The 16,040-nt window shown below is 34.5% G+C and overlaps 1 protein-coding gene across 7 annotated transcripts in view; it reads right to left on the reverse strand.

Moving 5' to 3' along the window:
- Zbtb44 (zinc finger and BTB domain containing 44) overlaps window positions 1-16,040 on the reverse strand; it is a 69,415-nt gene that overhangs the window by 17,998 nt on the left and 35,377 nt on the right. For 3 of the 7 annotated variants that reach the window (XM_015499055.2, XM_015499057.2, XM_015499050.2), the window contains exons 3-5: window positions 13,516-13,566; window positions 12,020-12,092; window positions 10,277-11,350 (exon numbers count right to left, since the gene is read on the reverse strand). In XM_015499055.2, coding sequence (XP_015354541.1) covers window positions 10,277-11,294 — 1,018 coding nt within the window. In that variant the 5' untranslated portion in view covers window positions 11,295-11,350; window positions 12,020-12,092; window positions 13,516-13,566. The remainder of the gene's footprint in view (window positions 1-10,276; window positions 11,351-12,019; window positions 12,093-13,515; window positions 13,567-16,040) is intronic. The other 4 variants (XM_048796156.1, XM_015499051.2, XM_015499053.2 and 1 more) reach the window with 2 other exon arrangements.

Genomic DNA, 16,040 nt, shown 5'->3' on the forward strand with positions numbered 1-16,040 from the left:
ATATATATATATATATATATATATATATATATCAACAATCTGTTGTTTGTACTAGGGACAGTGGATCCAAACGACCTACCCTCATCAGGTAATAAACTTTGTCAATTTCTTTACTATTTGCAATCAATTTCTTTACTGTCTGATTTGTTCATCAAATGGACAAATCTGAGCTTCCGAAAAGGTCTATTTTCTTAATTGTAAACAAATTTTGGTTACAATATTTTAATGAAAGTTAAAATGTACTAATTGTAACAGTTTGTATAATATTATATACATGCGAACATTTAATTAATATCATCTGTTAGCATACATAGGATAAAATTTACTCCTGATAAAAATTTACAATCCAATACTTCAGTTTTTCCTTTTGGAACACTTGAATTAGCTGGCATTATTTGGAAACAAGTACATTTTCTATTTAAGTAAGATTTAAAAAAAAAAAACTAACCTAATCCCTCTTAAGGCATCCAAAATTACTTGATCATTTGTGCTGGAAAATTTGTTACAGGGCTACAATTTACCTTGCCTTTTTACATAATACGAAATATAATTTAGTTTTTGTTCTTGATGATTCATGGAAAACCATCAAGGTCACTAGTTATTATACTATGTTCTAATACACGGAAATACTCAGAGGCTTTTGAAAGCAGACAGGACTACTTGCTTCTACACTCATTCTGAACTGTATCCCGTTCTACCTTACTGGTGTGTTTAGCATTTCTGTGCATGCCTTTTACTTTTCCTCTTTCCCTTATTATCAAATAACATTTATGTTTGTCCCCTGTGTCTACTTATCCAACTTATCCCTGATCCTTCTGATTTGTTTTCATTCCAGATGGGTAGAGAACCAGATGCTGTCTTTTGTTGAAGAATGAACTGCTTACTTCTCAATCTTTCCATTCTCACTTTTTTCCTTAAATAAAACAAAGCAAACGAACAAAAAAGAGAACTAAACACTAACGTTTCAATTTGTCTTAGGATAAAAACTAGAAAAGTCCCAACAGTTGAACTTTTGTCACCACGAACACAAAAACTTACTTTATATTTGGAACTTAATCAGAGTAAAGACAGTACAGAAGCTTACAGGAAATTGTAGGTATTGTAGTTTATGCCAAAATAAAACAACACCCACCTGGAGGTTGATAAGGGGAGGACAGGAAGACTCTTAATTGGCATTTTATTTCTTACTATCAGGCAGGTTACATTACTTCTAAGAGTGAGTGAAATCTTGGTGAGAGGGAAATAAAGACCACTCTGTTTTTGGATTGATTCTAGAATTGTCAAGGGTTTGTTTAAAAAGCGGGTCAAAAAAGAACTAAATGGGGGTATAAAATACATATAAAACAACAACAAAAAAATCCATTTCAACATGCTTAAAATGTCATCAAAACATTGGCTAACAGATCCCTAATTCAATGGATACTGGGGATGCAAAAATTAAAACAAAAACACTTTCCCCTTACCAAAAGCTAAAAACAAAAACAACATGAAGACACTCCAAGTTAAACTGAGTTAAAACACACGCTTTAGAGTCTACCCATACTGTGAAAGTTATAATATAAAAAAGTGTTATGACTTATGCAACTATCAGAAAAAATAAAATTTTATCAAATCTTTTTCTTGAGATGCCAGTGACAACACAGTAAATTACATGAACTAGAATTTAACTTACACTGATTTAACTGCAGATGTTATTACTTTTCTGAGGTGACAGTGATGCTTCTTAAGTTATTAAAATAAAGTTTCTAGATGTGGGGGGGACGTGATATAGCTCAGTGGTAAAATGCTTGCCTACAATGCATGAGGGCCCTGGATTGAATACATAGCACTACAAAAAGAAAAAGTTTCCTTTCTTCAGGGACAGTGAGAAGGCTAAGAATTCTGAACGGACCCTTTCACCTTGTGAAACAGTAAAGCTGATTTATAATGACAATCAACTTGATATGACAATTTCTGTTGTATCAAACACACACTGCTGCTACCACTGTTTAGGTAGGTACTCAAGATGTTTAAACCCTCTGGTAATGAGAAATAATTATATTGGTTATCTCCTACTGAGCACTAACTATGTGCTAGGCACTGTTCTACATGTTTTCAATAATATCCTACTTGATACTTGAAAAAGAGAAAGTAGCTTCTCACATTCAGGACCTGGCCATTCACTCACTCAGGAGTTGGCCTGGCACTCAAAACTAGGTGATGTTGTTCTCCTGTTGGACATAAACAGTCTCATGGAACACCAATATCAGACTAGGTTACTCTGTGAGCCTTATTAAGCAAGAGCCCCCAAACCCCCAACATTACTGTTCAAACATAGGCAAAACCAAAATCACCATGCAATAACAAAAATACCAACATCCCCTCCTTACCAGCTTAGTCACTATTGAATGTTGTTGCACTTTAGTCTGCATTTCTAGGTAATATTTATTAAGACCTTGCTCATAGAATAATCCCTACTTTCTGATATAAGAAGTACTAAGAAAACCTGACTTCCTGAAATCCCTCCTAAAATCATCTAACACAAGCTCAAATCCTCTGCTATATCTTTTCTAATACCCTCTCACTGAGAAGCCCTAAAAATCCCATAGTGTACGATCTCCCTTGCAAATGACAATAAACTCAACTTGCTCAATTATAAGTGACTATTGGCTATAGGGCACTAACAGAAATGGAAGTCTCATCAAGATTCTGCTTAAATTCCTACTGCCTTGCACTAGGACTATTGATAACAGAATATAGATCTGAAATACCTTTTGAAGTGCAACGTGCCCTTGGCTAGAGGATAAATTCAAGCTGGACTCAGCTAAATATTTCAACGAAGTCCTTTACTGTTGAATTTATTTGGTTCTCCTAGAAATAAGGTCTTTGGGATTATTTTGGTTATTCAATCAGATTTGTTGTTCCTTGGTGTTAAGTGTTCCTATGCTGTATCTGCTGAGGAATAAACTATAACGGAGAGCATGAACATGGGCTTGATTAGAACCAGCCCTGCAGGCTGAATTAGATCTGTGACTATCAAAACTATTTCCAAATTTTAAAAAGTACTACAGTACTACATGGATGGACTGAAAAAAACATGGTAAGGACAGAAGCCAGTCAGAAAAGACTACCTACTGCATGATCGCATTTACATAAAGTATCTTGAATAGATAAATCTATTTACAATATATTAATGGCTACCTAGTGATGAGAGAGTGGGGCTGTGAGGGAATAAGAAGGCATTCTTTTTTTTTTTTTTTTTAAAGATTTTTTTTTTTTAATATTTATTTTTTAGTTTTCGGCGGACACAACATCTCTGTTTGTATGTGGTGCTGAGGATCGAACCTGGGCCGCACGCATGCGAGGCGAACACGCTACCGCTTGAGCCACATCCCCAGCCCAGAAGGCATTCTTAATGGGTACAAGGTTTCCTTTTAGGGTAATCAAAATATTATAAACTTATACTGTGGGATGGCTACACAATTCTCTGAACATATGAAACACCATTGTGCACTTTAAACAGGTAAAATTTTATGGCATGTTAGTTATACTTCAACAAAGATATTAAAAACCTTATAAGAAATTCTTCATTTTTATCTTTGTATTCCTAACAAATGCTTAACTAATAGTGTCACATGCCCAGAATCAGGAGGTTTTTGGTCTGGCTCCTGGTCCATGACAACTCTGAAACAAAGAGTCAAGCTCTGGAAAGAAAAAGTTACACAGAATTATTCTTATGAATTAATTGTTGTAGCTTTTATGGGTCATCTCAATCCAAAACTACATTTTCCCAGGCCAAATATCTGTTCCCTTCATGTTTTTTTCTCATGTAACAATAACTTGTATATTTATCTCTCAACTGATGCAATTTCACCAAAGATAATTTGAAATCATAAGGGGCCACTTTGGGGGAGCTTTTGATTAAGAACAAGATTATTTGTTAGAGATGCATTAATAGTATTCAAACATTAGAGTGGTAATTTTTAAGAGGAAGTATCAGGGACATTTCTAATATATGATCTTCCTGTTAATTCTGATTTTCTGGAAAAGACAGGAAAAATTTTGTCCTTGTCATGACAAGGCAAGGAACTGACCAAGTTGTTAACAATTGACTCAGCCATGGAACTTCAAGATGTTGGTTACTGGTTTCTTATTTCCCAACCTAAAAGCCATTCATCAGATCTTCCTTACTCCTCTATTATCCATTCCACTGGAAGACGTAAGTTTGTATTTTGACGGATTCACCAGAAGAAACTATCTTAAAAAAAGGATGGCTTCCACCCAAGACAATGAAACTAGATTAATTTATTTGCTGATTTTTCAGTATTTCTGATCCTTTATTTTACTACTAGACCTGCCTATTACAGTTTAATATAAGCTTTCAGCACCATCTTTTTTTTTTTTTTTTTTTTTTTTTGGTACCGGGAATTGAACTCAGGGGTACTTGACCTCTGAGCCACACCCTGAGCCCTATTTTGTATTTTATTTAGAGACTGGGTGTCATTCTTTTCTTAGTGCCTTCGTTGCTGAGGCTGGCTTTGAACTAATGAACCTCCTGCCTCAGCCTCCTGAGCTGCTGGGATTATAGGTGTGTGCCACTGGGCCCCGGCTATCCTATCATTTTTTTCTAAGATCTCCTTTTTTGTTTTTTTGGTATGCAGGATCAAACCCAGGATTGCTTTAACCACTGAGTCACATCCTTAGCCCTTTTTATTTTTCATTTTCGAGACAGGATCTTGCTAAGTTGCTTAGGGCCTCACTACCTGCTGAGGCTGGCTTTGAACTGTGATTTTCCTGCCTCAGCGTCCTGAGCCTCTGGGATTACAGGCATGTGCCACCACCGTGCCCAGCTTAAGATCTCCTTCTGTGACCAAGGAAAAACAAGACTGTTGTCCCCACCTCTACCCCCCATCACAATTACTGCTCTGAATTTTAACAGATCATTGGCTCTATTATCCCTCATCTGACCTGGCTGACAAAAATTTAATAGCTCTTCCTTAAACACCTCAGAAGGAGATTTCCTTTTATAGGTCCCTCTGGTATTTAAGTTTCCTTCATATCATTATCCTAACCCTCAGTCCTATAAAAATTGGACCTTGATCTCACATCATCAAAATGCTTCTGCTGAAGTCATTATAGTCCCGTCAGCACACATTATCCAAGGGACACTAACGGGGCTATCCAGAAACAGTTCTCCTCAGACACACTTCAATTTTCTCTGTGAGAACTAACTCTATTCAAGGTATCCATCCATCTTAGGGAACATAAAACTGGCTCACTCGTGTTGTAATAGATACTTATCCAAACACTCCCACCATCAGGATGTACTTATGTAGACACCTGGTTATATTTGTCTGAACACTAACTTATTCTATGTTCCTGGGTTATCGATGAAAGATTTTCAGATGTTAAAACTACCACTGCAACTTGTTCAATTGTAGGTGCATTCCTGGTGGTTATTGGCTGGAGGACACTGACATGATAAATAGGTACAGTAGTTCCCCTTATCAGGTAAGGATACATTCATTCCTTCCAAGGAACTGCGTGAAACCATGAATAGTACTGAAACCTATGTATGTACTGTTTTTCCTATACACATCTATGGTGAATTTTAACCAGTCACAGTAAGAGATTGGCAATAAAATAGAACAATTCTAACAATATGTGATAATAAAAGTTGTAAATGTGGTCTCTTGTTCTCTCTCAAAAAGGGTTACTTAAACATAAGTACTGCGATAATGTTCTAATAACCAAAATGGTGACTAAGTTGACTAAAGGGCTAACTTACACAGCCTATACACACTGGACAATGAGATGACTCACATCCAGACTGGATGGAGAAGGATGGTACAATATTTCCTCACACTATTCAGAAGGGTATAAAATTTAAAACTTAGGAATTATTTATTTCTGGAATTTTCCACTTAATATTTCTGTACTATATTTGACGGAAGGTAACTAAAAATGTGGAAAGTGAAACCATAAGTAGGAGGAGTGATTATATCACTATCTTTACTTTATGGCTAGGGAAACTGGTGGTGTTAAGTAAGTGACTTGCTCAGAGTCACATTATCTATTAAGTGGGAAAAACTGGTAACTTTTAATCATAATATTATATTGCTTTTCCATATAGCATATGCTGAAATTCTACCATTATTCTAGCTTCCCACCTCAACAAATTTATCATTTATTGCTATTAAGAAAAGTCAGGGCTGGGGTTGTAGCTCAGTGGTTGAGCACTTGCCTCAAATGTGAGAGGCACTGAGTTCGATTCTCAGCACCATGTAAACAAATAAATAAATAAAATGAAGATACTGTGTCCACCTACAAGTGAAAAAATATATAAAAAAAGAAAATTCAAATTATTTTTTAATATGTTAACTGATCACCCTAACACAATCATTTAATTTTAATTTTTATAGAACCATGGACTGAATCCAGGGCCTTGTGCATCCTAGACAAGTGCACTATCACTGAGATATTCCCCCAGTCCCAACCACTTTATTGTTAATGGCAGAGACATTTATTTATTTAGGTACTAGGGAATGAAATCCCTCTACCACTGAGCTACATTTCTAGTCTTTTTTATTTTTACTTTGTGACAGGTTCACACTAAGTTGCTGAGGGTCTTATTAAACTCCTGAGGCTAACTTGGAACTTGTAATCCTCCTGCCTTAGCCTCCTGAGTCACTAGGATTATAGGCATACGCCAATGTGGCTGGCTGGCAGAGATTTTTAGAGTATAAAATTCCTTTGTTAACACAGTAAAGTGCAGACTATCTAGAATTATAGTTCAAAATAAATCATTAAGTCATTCATAAAATGAAGCCCTTTCACTTACATTTTTTTTTCTTAAACTGTATAAAAATAGCCTTATCTTTCTGAGTAACAAGACCCCACCTACACTTACTACTCACATCCCTTTTTTCCCCTTTAAATTTGCTGTATTTATTGCTTCTATTTGCCCTAAGTTGAAGGTGTTAGATTTTACAATGTGGGCTACTGGAAAAAAGGGAAAACTTCACAGGTAAAATTCGACTTGGATTATTTACATAGGTAATCAAATTATTATTATTTTATAATTTCAGGATGAACATATTAAACATCAAAATGGCAAGCCATTTCCTGAATATCTTTTTAAAATGAATTAGTAAATAAATTACTTATACAACTATTCTTATGAAATATAGAAAATAAAGTACTATGCACATCTCCCTTTTCTTCCTCCCAAATTTGTTGACTGCCCACAATACCCCAGGAATTTACTTTTTTTCCTGTGTGGCTTTGTTTTGCATAAATTTGCAGTTAAGATAGGTTTGCTGAGAGTCATTAGTACACTTCTATGGGTAGGAAAAAACCCCATTTAGATGATTTGATTACATTATTTTCAGAGCAATTATTACTATGTTCCAATTATAATAGGATTCACAATTATAATAATTCTACTTATGTAACTCCAAGTTTTACTCTACTAGTAATGTCCATAACTTCCATATATAATCATACAGGCAAAATATGAACGTATTAGATATACATGAGAGTGGTAAACATGACTACTTCATTTATTAGCATGACACTTAAGTTAGATTAATATTTTGGTTCCTAAATCCTCAGATTAATGACTAAAATAGTAATTATTCATTAAGCAGTTCATAATTCAGAAGGTACAAACATGTTTTCAAGATTAGAGACTATGGTAATTAAGCAAAAACTTGGTCATATTAACAAGCAATGATCTCCTGCCATTAAATATTTTATTGGATGTGTGTTCACTAAAATTCTTCAAAAGTATCTTGTCCCAAATCAGGAATATAAACTTTAAGTATTGTGGGGGAAACTGCCCCCACAAAAGATACACTGAGGTCTAATCCCCTCTTACCTATGAAGGAAATCTTATTTGTAAATGGGTGTCTCTGCAGATGTAATCAAGTTAAGATGAGGTCATATATGATTAGGGTGGGCCCTATATCCAGTGACTGATGTCTTTTAAAAGGAGAGAGATTTAGAGACAAAGGTAGAGGCACAGACACACTGGAGGTAGAAATTGTAGTCATGTAGCTATAATATAAGAAATGTTGGCAACTACCAGAGCCAGAGGAGGCAGGAAGGATTCTCTCCCCTATAAACCATTAGACTTTTGGCCTCAACTGTAAGAAAATGCATTTCTATTGTTTAATCATCCAGTTTGTGGTACTTTGTTGTAGTAGCCCTAAGAAACTCATTTAATGGATAAAAACATAAGAAATTAACAAAGTTAATATGATCTTTCTGGTTCTTCCATATTTTGGAAAGACCATCTTTATTATTCACTTGACTTTTTAAATCCCTCTTGTTTGAAACCTGGATATAGATATTTCTCAAGGATCAGTCCTTTGGTCTTGGCTCTTACATATTTTCCTACTGAGACTGAATTTGCCACTGCTAAATTTTAAAAGAGAAAAGTCCCAAATATGTAATATTACCAATCCTGCCATTTCAACTGCTTTTGGCATGATATTGCTTAGTCATAATCCAAGTACAATTTACATAGAACTAACCTTGCTGATTACTCTTAAAACTAGGTCCTACTTCCATTGATTTTCATATTGTATTTATTGCATTTAATAGATGCTATAACTATATAATTACCATTATTATTTGTACCACTAAGAAAGGAAAAAGGAACTGTGAAAGATGATCAACTGTAACACATATATGGATTCATAGTAAGTTATAAAAAAATTGTGACTTAGAATCAATGACTATAAAAAAATGTTATTACTATTTTGTCCCAAGTACTTTGACTCTTTTCCATTCCTTCAGTGTATCTATTCAATATTACCAAGTAGCATAGATTTTTTCCTTTACAAAGTCTAGTAATATCCATTTTCTTTAGGGTTTTACTCTTCATCACACCAACTGGTTTTTGAGCCTCTCTCCACATAGTCAAACTCCTATATGACAATACTAATTTTCCTAAAATATGTGTATATGTGTTTTATTTTCTATTTAAGGTATACTACCTACTACTACAAGGATAAAATCCAAGCTTACTTGGCTTTCAATATCCATTCTGCTCTGATTTTGTTCCGGACAATTATATACACAACCAATAATCATTATTTTCCCAGGTTCTTTTGCAACTAGGAAAGATCACGACACAGAATGGCATTAGATTGTGTGTTCTGGCTTTTTTTCCTTCAATGCTGAGAATTAAACCCAGGGCCTTGTGTACCTTAGGCAAGGGCTCTACAACCAAGTTACATACTAGTTTGTGGTATTAGTTTTTAAGGGATTTCTGGGAATATTTGTGCTTTCCTGATAAAAACACTGCCCCATTTTAGAATGCAAAGATAAAGATGAAGTGAGCATCTTATAATCAAAAACAGCAAACATATAGATGAAACTGATAACTAATGATACTAGATTATAAATACACAAGGGGCTTAGGTCCATCATACTAGTCTTGGACTTACCATTTGTGAACATGTTATATGATTAAAAAAAAAAAAAAAAATCCTGGTTGTTAAAGCAACTGCAGAGGCATTCTGTTGTATTGGAGTAGAAAGCAATCCTAATTGAAACAAGTATCCAAGGCTAAGGCTCTTCACAACCTGCTCCTTTGTGTCTGGTTTCCCATTTGTTCCCCATACTTTCAGGTATCCATACTTTATTCATATCACTCTGCACTGAATTCACTGCTTACCAAATATGCTATGTTCTTCCATGCCTCTATACTTTCCTACAGGTTTTGTGCTTTTATGCATCTTCATTGAAGTGTCAATTCCTTAGCCTGCTCCAACTCCTACTTGTTTAAGACCCAGCTTAAATATATGTTAACTTGTTCTTTCCCTTGTTGCAACCATACATGCTCATACCTTTAGTTTCTAGGTTTAACAGTTCATTGTAATCAATTATTTATATAACTGCTTCATCAATTAGACTATTAATTCCTTTGTGGCATGAACTATGTCTTCATGCATCATCAATGTTTATCATATAAGTTCTCAATAAATATTTTAATAAAAAATAAAACACTAACTGGATTTTTAAAAGCTGTTTTCTTTTACACTGAAAGTAATTCACAATTTGTATCTCTGGCTTTGTGCCATCATGTACTGTCAACATTTTTCCCCCCTTCCCTGATGTGTAACTTGTAAAAAGGAAACTGTAGTGCTAATAACATCTTTAAAAATCCAGTTATGTTTTACTCTTCTTTATATTTCATGTAGGACTGAACACAAAATTTTTAATCTACTAAGAACTTAAAAATGTTTAATTGACTGTAGCATTATGAAAAACATAGAAGGTATTATACCTATAGAGGAAGACTGTGGACTAATCAGAAGGTCTTCTTGGACTTGTTCACTTCCTGGCACTGTTTGCTGATCACTCAGTGAACTCTGAGATGCACTGACAGGCTGAGACACTTCTTCATGGACCTCCTCATCACTTAACCTTTCTACTTTGACCCGGACATCTTCTTCGGTACCCAGAGGAAGGGTAGTTTTTGTGCTCTCACAAGTCACATAGTCAGCCATTCTTCTACCTGCCTCAGATGGGCCAGGTAACTCTAAAGTCCGGGTATTTTCTGCTTGCTTAGCCTTTTCAGGTTGAATCCTTCGATCAATTCCAAAAGGAAAAGTCCAGGGAAAAGCTAATGAAGAGTCAACTGGTTGATTTCTATTTTCTGTGTAGGAAGCTGAAGAGTTTAATACTTGGGGTGAACTTGTTTGTGTGCTACACTTTACAGGACTCTCAGGAGACATAACAATGTAACTTTTGCGTTTTCTCCGGGACTCTCGGCAGACAGGAATGGTTCTTTCCACCACACTGCATTCTGAAGACACTGGGGAAATGCTTCCATCTCGAGTAGTAAAATTGCAGGTAGAATTACTTTCTTGTCCAGCATCTAGACCCTTTTCTGGCTGGCTATTGGGTGTATTCCATAAAATACTTGATTTCATGAACTCTGAGCAGGTGCTAGCAACACTAAACATTTGCATATAGCTGGCTGCAGCTAGAACATCAATAATATTTTCTGTGTTAATTGAAAGAGTAGCTGTGTAAGCATATTCTAAAAGGGGTATAAAGCCAGTCACTGTAACATGATGCAGATCCAACACATTCTTGTTCTCATCCTCTGCTTGGCCTACAAGTTTGGTGCAAAAGAAATCACTGCAAGCTGCTAGTACCACCTTATGTGCCCGGAAGATTTTGTCCTGGACACGAATAGTGATATCACAAAAATGTCCATCATTTCGCAGCATGTTTAGTTTTCCAAGCATTTCCTGGCTGTGGGAAGAGGAGCTATGAGTAAATGTTTTCACACCCATCTTTTCCTTCCTCTTCTACAGATGCTCTTCAAGGATGCAAATGAATCACAAATGTCCTAAAAAATACATAAAATAAAATATTAAATGATGGTTTAGTAGCTAAAATAGGCAATTTATACCATTTTCAGGTGGCCACTGTGCCAAGTAAAAGACAAAAAGATGCTAGTGAGAGAGAAACTTAAGGTACACAATGTATTAAAATGTGTTCTCCAAACTCTTCAATCAGGGAAGCATTTCAAATACTGTTTAAATAAGCTCCAGAGTTTTAAATGATATTTGTAAATATTGATATTTAGAATAGTGCCTGGCTTTTTATGCCAGACACTATTCTAAATATTTCACATTTGATAAGTTATTGAACATCAAGAGATCTCTGTCAATGGGTATAGTATCATCCCTGTTTCTAAACGTAAACATGCAGTAGGTAATGCCAGTTCAAACATTAAATAATGAAAATAAAGGGGGGAAAAGATTAAAAAAAGATTCCAAGATAATAACAAGAAGCCAAACAATAATAAAACTGTTTTACATGTTGTCACAATGAGACATTATGCAGCTAAGACAGGTCTAAACAGACCATCATTTAATATATTTGCTATTTCCTCTCATAGAAACAAGATGAAGAGGTAAAAAATGGGAAGGCTATATAGAAAGTGTTTCATTCATTTGCTATATCCTAGGAAACTGGCTTCTGCTTTTAAAGCTGTGCCATCAAGATTGCTTACTTTGATTGGGATCATGTGGTTGAGGGAGGAAACATGCCTTCAGAACAAGTGACAGTCATAATCCAGGGACCATCTGCATGAATAAAGGTATAAAGTCAAGAAATTAAACAGCATATTTGGAAAATGTACAGTGGGGTATTAAAATGAAACCACTTCTAAGATGGTGCTTCTTTCATCTTCTGTGATCTAAAAGTTGAAGATCAGAAGAGGAATTTTGCTGAGAGTAATTGGTGTGTCATGAATTACAAACTCCCTGCTACTCTCCTGGCATGTCTGTCCTTTATCTCAAGTGAATGGAAATTGTATCACACTTTAAAAGATTCTTTGGCATGAGTCTGACTTAAACATGGTCAGGACTATGAAGTTTGCTTACGAATTTAGTGTACACAATGCTGGGTTGTCATTTGTGACAACTGTCACAGTTGGTTCAGCTGTGTGAGGCCACACTTCTGAGGATCAATGACCTAATACATATTTAGTGTTTTGAACAGTAACTAACATAATCAATGCTACAAAAATATCAGTAACTGTTATTGCTGCTGCTACTACCATCACAGACCTTTTCTTCTTCCTCAGCCTATCCTAATCCAGGAAGGACCAAAACCATAGTCAGCAAATGTAGAGGATTAGTTCTTGAAAAGATTGTTTTTATTTCCTGAAAGTGACTAGAAAAGTTACTAAGACTTGTTCTCCAGGGAGTTGGAAAGAGAACACTACAAAATGAATGGCCAGAAGACAAAAATGAAAATGGGTTGAGTACCTCTGCTAAGTCTGTCTTGTCTAAATGTGGTACAAAGTCTAATTCAGTTGGAGTTATGGGATGAGAAGACGAATAATACACTGGGAAATGCCTTCTAAGTTATATATTTATTACATGCATTTTGTAATATGTGTCTATAGAAACTCTGATGTACTATGTAATAAAAAATTCACAAATACATTTTGGATGTACACTGAGGCAAAGGCTTGGAAAGAGATGAAATTAAGAGTATTTGAAAAGAATCATACCTAACATGGAAAATTCAAATGCCAGGAAGTATACCTGAAACTTCTATGAATTAGATAATTCTGTTTAAGAAAACATCTGATTTCTCTCCATTCCATATGTGTAGATGAATATGTATGTATGTAGTTACATATTTAATATGGAACATATTTAAACTTCTTGAACAAACTATTAATTACTGATAAACAATTTAAGTAGCTTTCACAAGTAATAAAAATGTGTCTGTATTAACAGTTTGCAATGTGAACTATTCAGTAATTCAGAAATATTTTCCTTCCTACCCTTTTATTTTAAATAACTGATGGAATACTATATATACATGTTTATGAAAGCAGTAGTTGCTAAAGGACATAAACTTTAAGGTGGAAAAATTAATTTTATCTCAAAGCTGGGTAAAGTTTTTGCAAAGGAAAGCATATAGCTTCGTTGATAAAACAGTGATTTTAAGTTAGTCAAATCTTAGGTTTTGAATTTTAATTTCTCCACTTACCAGTCAGGCATTAAATCTTAGTGAAGTTATTTTGTCTCTAATGCTTCAGTTCTGTCATCCGAAAAATAGAAATCATGAAAATTATACTTCCAAAATCATCAAGAGGGTTAAAGTAGCATAATTCCTGGCATAAAGTAAGCATTCAATAAATATTGGCTGTTTATTTACAATAGAAAAAGCATGAATAAAAATTAAATGTAGGGGCTGGGCATATAGCTCAGTGGTACACTACTTGCATAGCTGGCTCAAAATTCTGGATTCATCCCCAGTACTGCAAAAACAAAACAAAACAACAAAACAAAATTAAACAGAGTTCAAATTTCAGATGCCTATTCTATTTCTTTTTTTTATATAATTTTTTTGAGAGAGAGAGAGAATTTTTTTAATATTTATTTATTTTTTTTAGTTTTTGGAGGACACAACATCTTTGTTTGTATGTGGTGCTGAGGATCTAACCCGGGCCGCACGCGTGCCAAGCAAGCACGCTACCACTTGAGCCACATCCCCAGCCCTATTCTATTTCTTATATGATGGGGCATATTTTGAATATGTATATTTTTCATAAAAATTAGGTAATAAAAATGATCAGAAGATTTGAGATTAAATTGGAGTACCTCAGCATATAAAGTGAGGTGAGTACATAAGATGATGGCTAAAGAGAATGCAATGAAAGACAGTTAACACTGAAAATAATTTGAGAGGATGGGAAAAGCTGATATTAATGATAAGAATTTGCCTGTTTAAATATTCAGTTACACTTCAAAACTGGGATGCTAACTTTTAAGATACTAAGAAGTTTTCACTTATGTTAAAACAGAACAGAGATCACTTCATTTGCACCCTATATTCTGATTAAAAAAAGAACACAAAAGAAGGTTAAGGAGAGAGATAAAATAGGTTTTGGAAATTTACATATGAAATTATCTGTACTGGTTGTTAAGATATGCTATCTCACATGAAGTTAGATGATAATGACATGACTTTTATAGATGAGGAAACTTGAGGCTTAGAACATTACTTTGTTCAAGGTCACTTCCATAAGTGTTTCACTATGTTAAAGACCTAGGATCTTGTATGATAAGCATGGGCAGCCACAGTAGTGTAGTTATGCATTTTAAATAGATTATCCTGATGGCAATAAAGAGGGTAGATTTAAGAATTGTAATTGTAATAGTACAAGTACACAAACTAAAACCAAATTAAACTGATCATAGAAAAGACAGAGAAAACACAGCTTAGAAATATTTTCCCATAACTGTGAGAAACATTTGAAGGAAAATCACCCGAGCATGATTTTGTATTAAGGTTGGGGTTGCAGAGTAACCAGGAGAGAAGAATCTGACTCTAGGTTTCTGATTTTGGTGTTTTTATTAAACATCATATGGAAAAAAAGAGGAAGAGATGAAATCCATGTGTAAATTTATATATATGAAGCTGTCCATTCTGGTTTAGGGAAAAAGTTAGAGCAGGACCTAAATACTGGATTTTTATATGAGTCACTGATTAATTTCATTCTGTTCAATTGTTAGAGCTGAAGACATGTAAAGAATGTATGAGGGAAAGGGATAGAATGGTAAGCTGAGAAAAGTCTGGAGCAGATGGAGCAAAAGGATTCAGTGAAGTCCAATGTTTCACATCACACACCTACACAGCAGTGAACTATGTGAATGAATAAATATGTGTCATGAAAATTTATACATAAATACTTGTATTTATTCATTATCAATGGTTAAAAGTTGAAGGAAAAAATGGCAAATTGGAATTTATAGTTTTGAATGTCAATTGAAAGTATCAGTACGAATTGATAGCAGTAAATCTACAAGAATGAATATCCTTAGCATGAGACTGGCTTCTGAATTCTATTTCCCATTAAAAGGAATCAGGGATCCTTAGAGAAATAGCTATTCCACATTTGGGACCATAAACGTTCACCTGGAACATCTAACCAGATAGCAAGGAAGCTACTAAAGTTTACAAGGTGCTTCATTTTATTTTATGGCTGAATAATACAGTATTACAATAAATGGATATGTCAAACTTTGATTATCTATTGGTCAGCTGATGGACAAAGGGGTTGTTCCCAAGTTCTAGTTATTAATTATAAATAATGCTGCTATAAGTTAACTGGAGGAGGATCACATTGTCAACAAATGGGACAATAAACTATGTTTAAACTCATAAGCATATGACACAAAAAACAAAGTTAATTTATCTCCTTTACAAGATGCCATTAAACCAAAGAGTTATTTTGAAAATTGATTTTAAAAGGGAGGATAGAAAAAAGCATTTATCCTGTCTTTCCAATACAAATGGTATTTTTGAGCAAACAGAATATAAAAGAGGCTTCTCATATAAAAGAGGCTTCTCATTACAAAAAATGCTTTGGTTAATAAGGAAAGAATATTAGAAGAACACCATTTTCTGAACTCTTCCCTCCCATACGAGACATTGAGTCATTGCTCATCAGTGATTTGTATCTTTGCAAAAAACAATTATGAATGATAAAAAAAAAAAAAAAAAAAAAA

This window comes from Marmota marmota, unplaced genomic scaffold (genome assembly GCF_001458135.2).
Source record: "Marmota marmota marmota unplaced genomic scaffold, marMar, whole genome shotgun sequence".
Classification (NCBI taxonomy): Eukaryota; Metazoa; Chordata; class Mammalia; order Rodentia; family Sciuridae; genus Marmota; species Marmota marmota.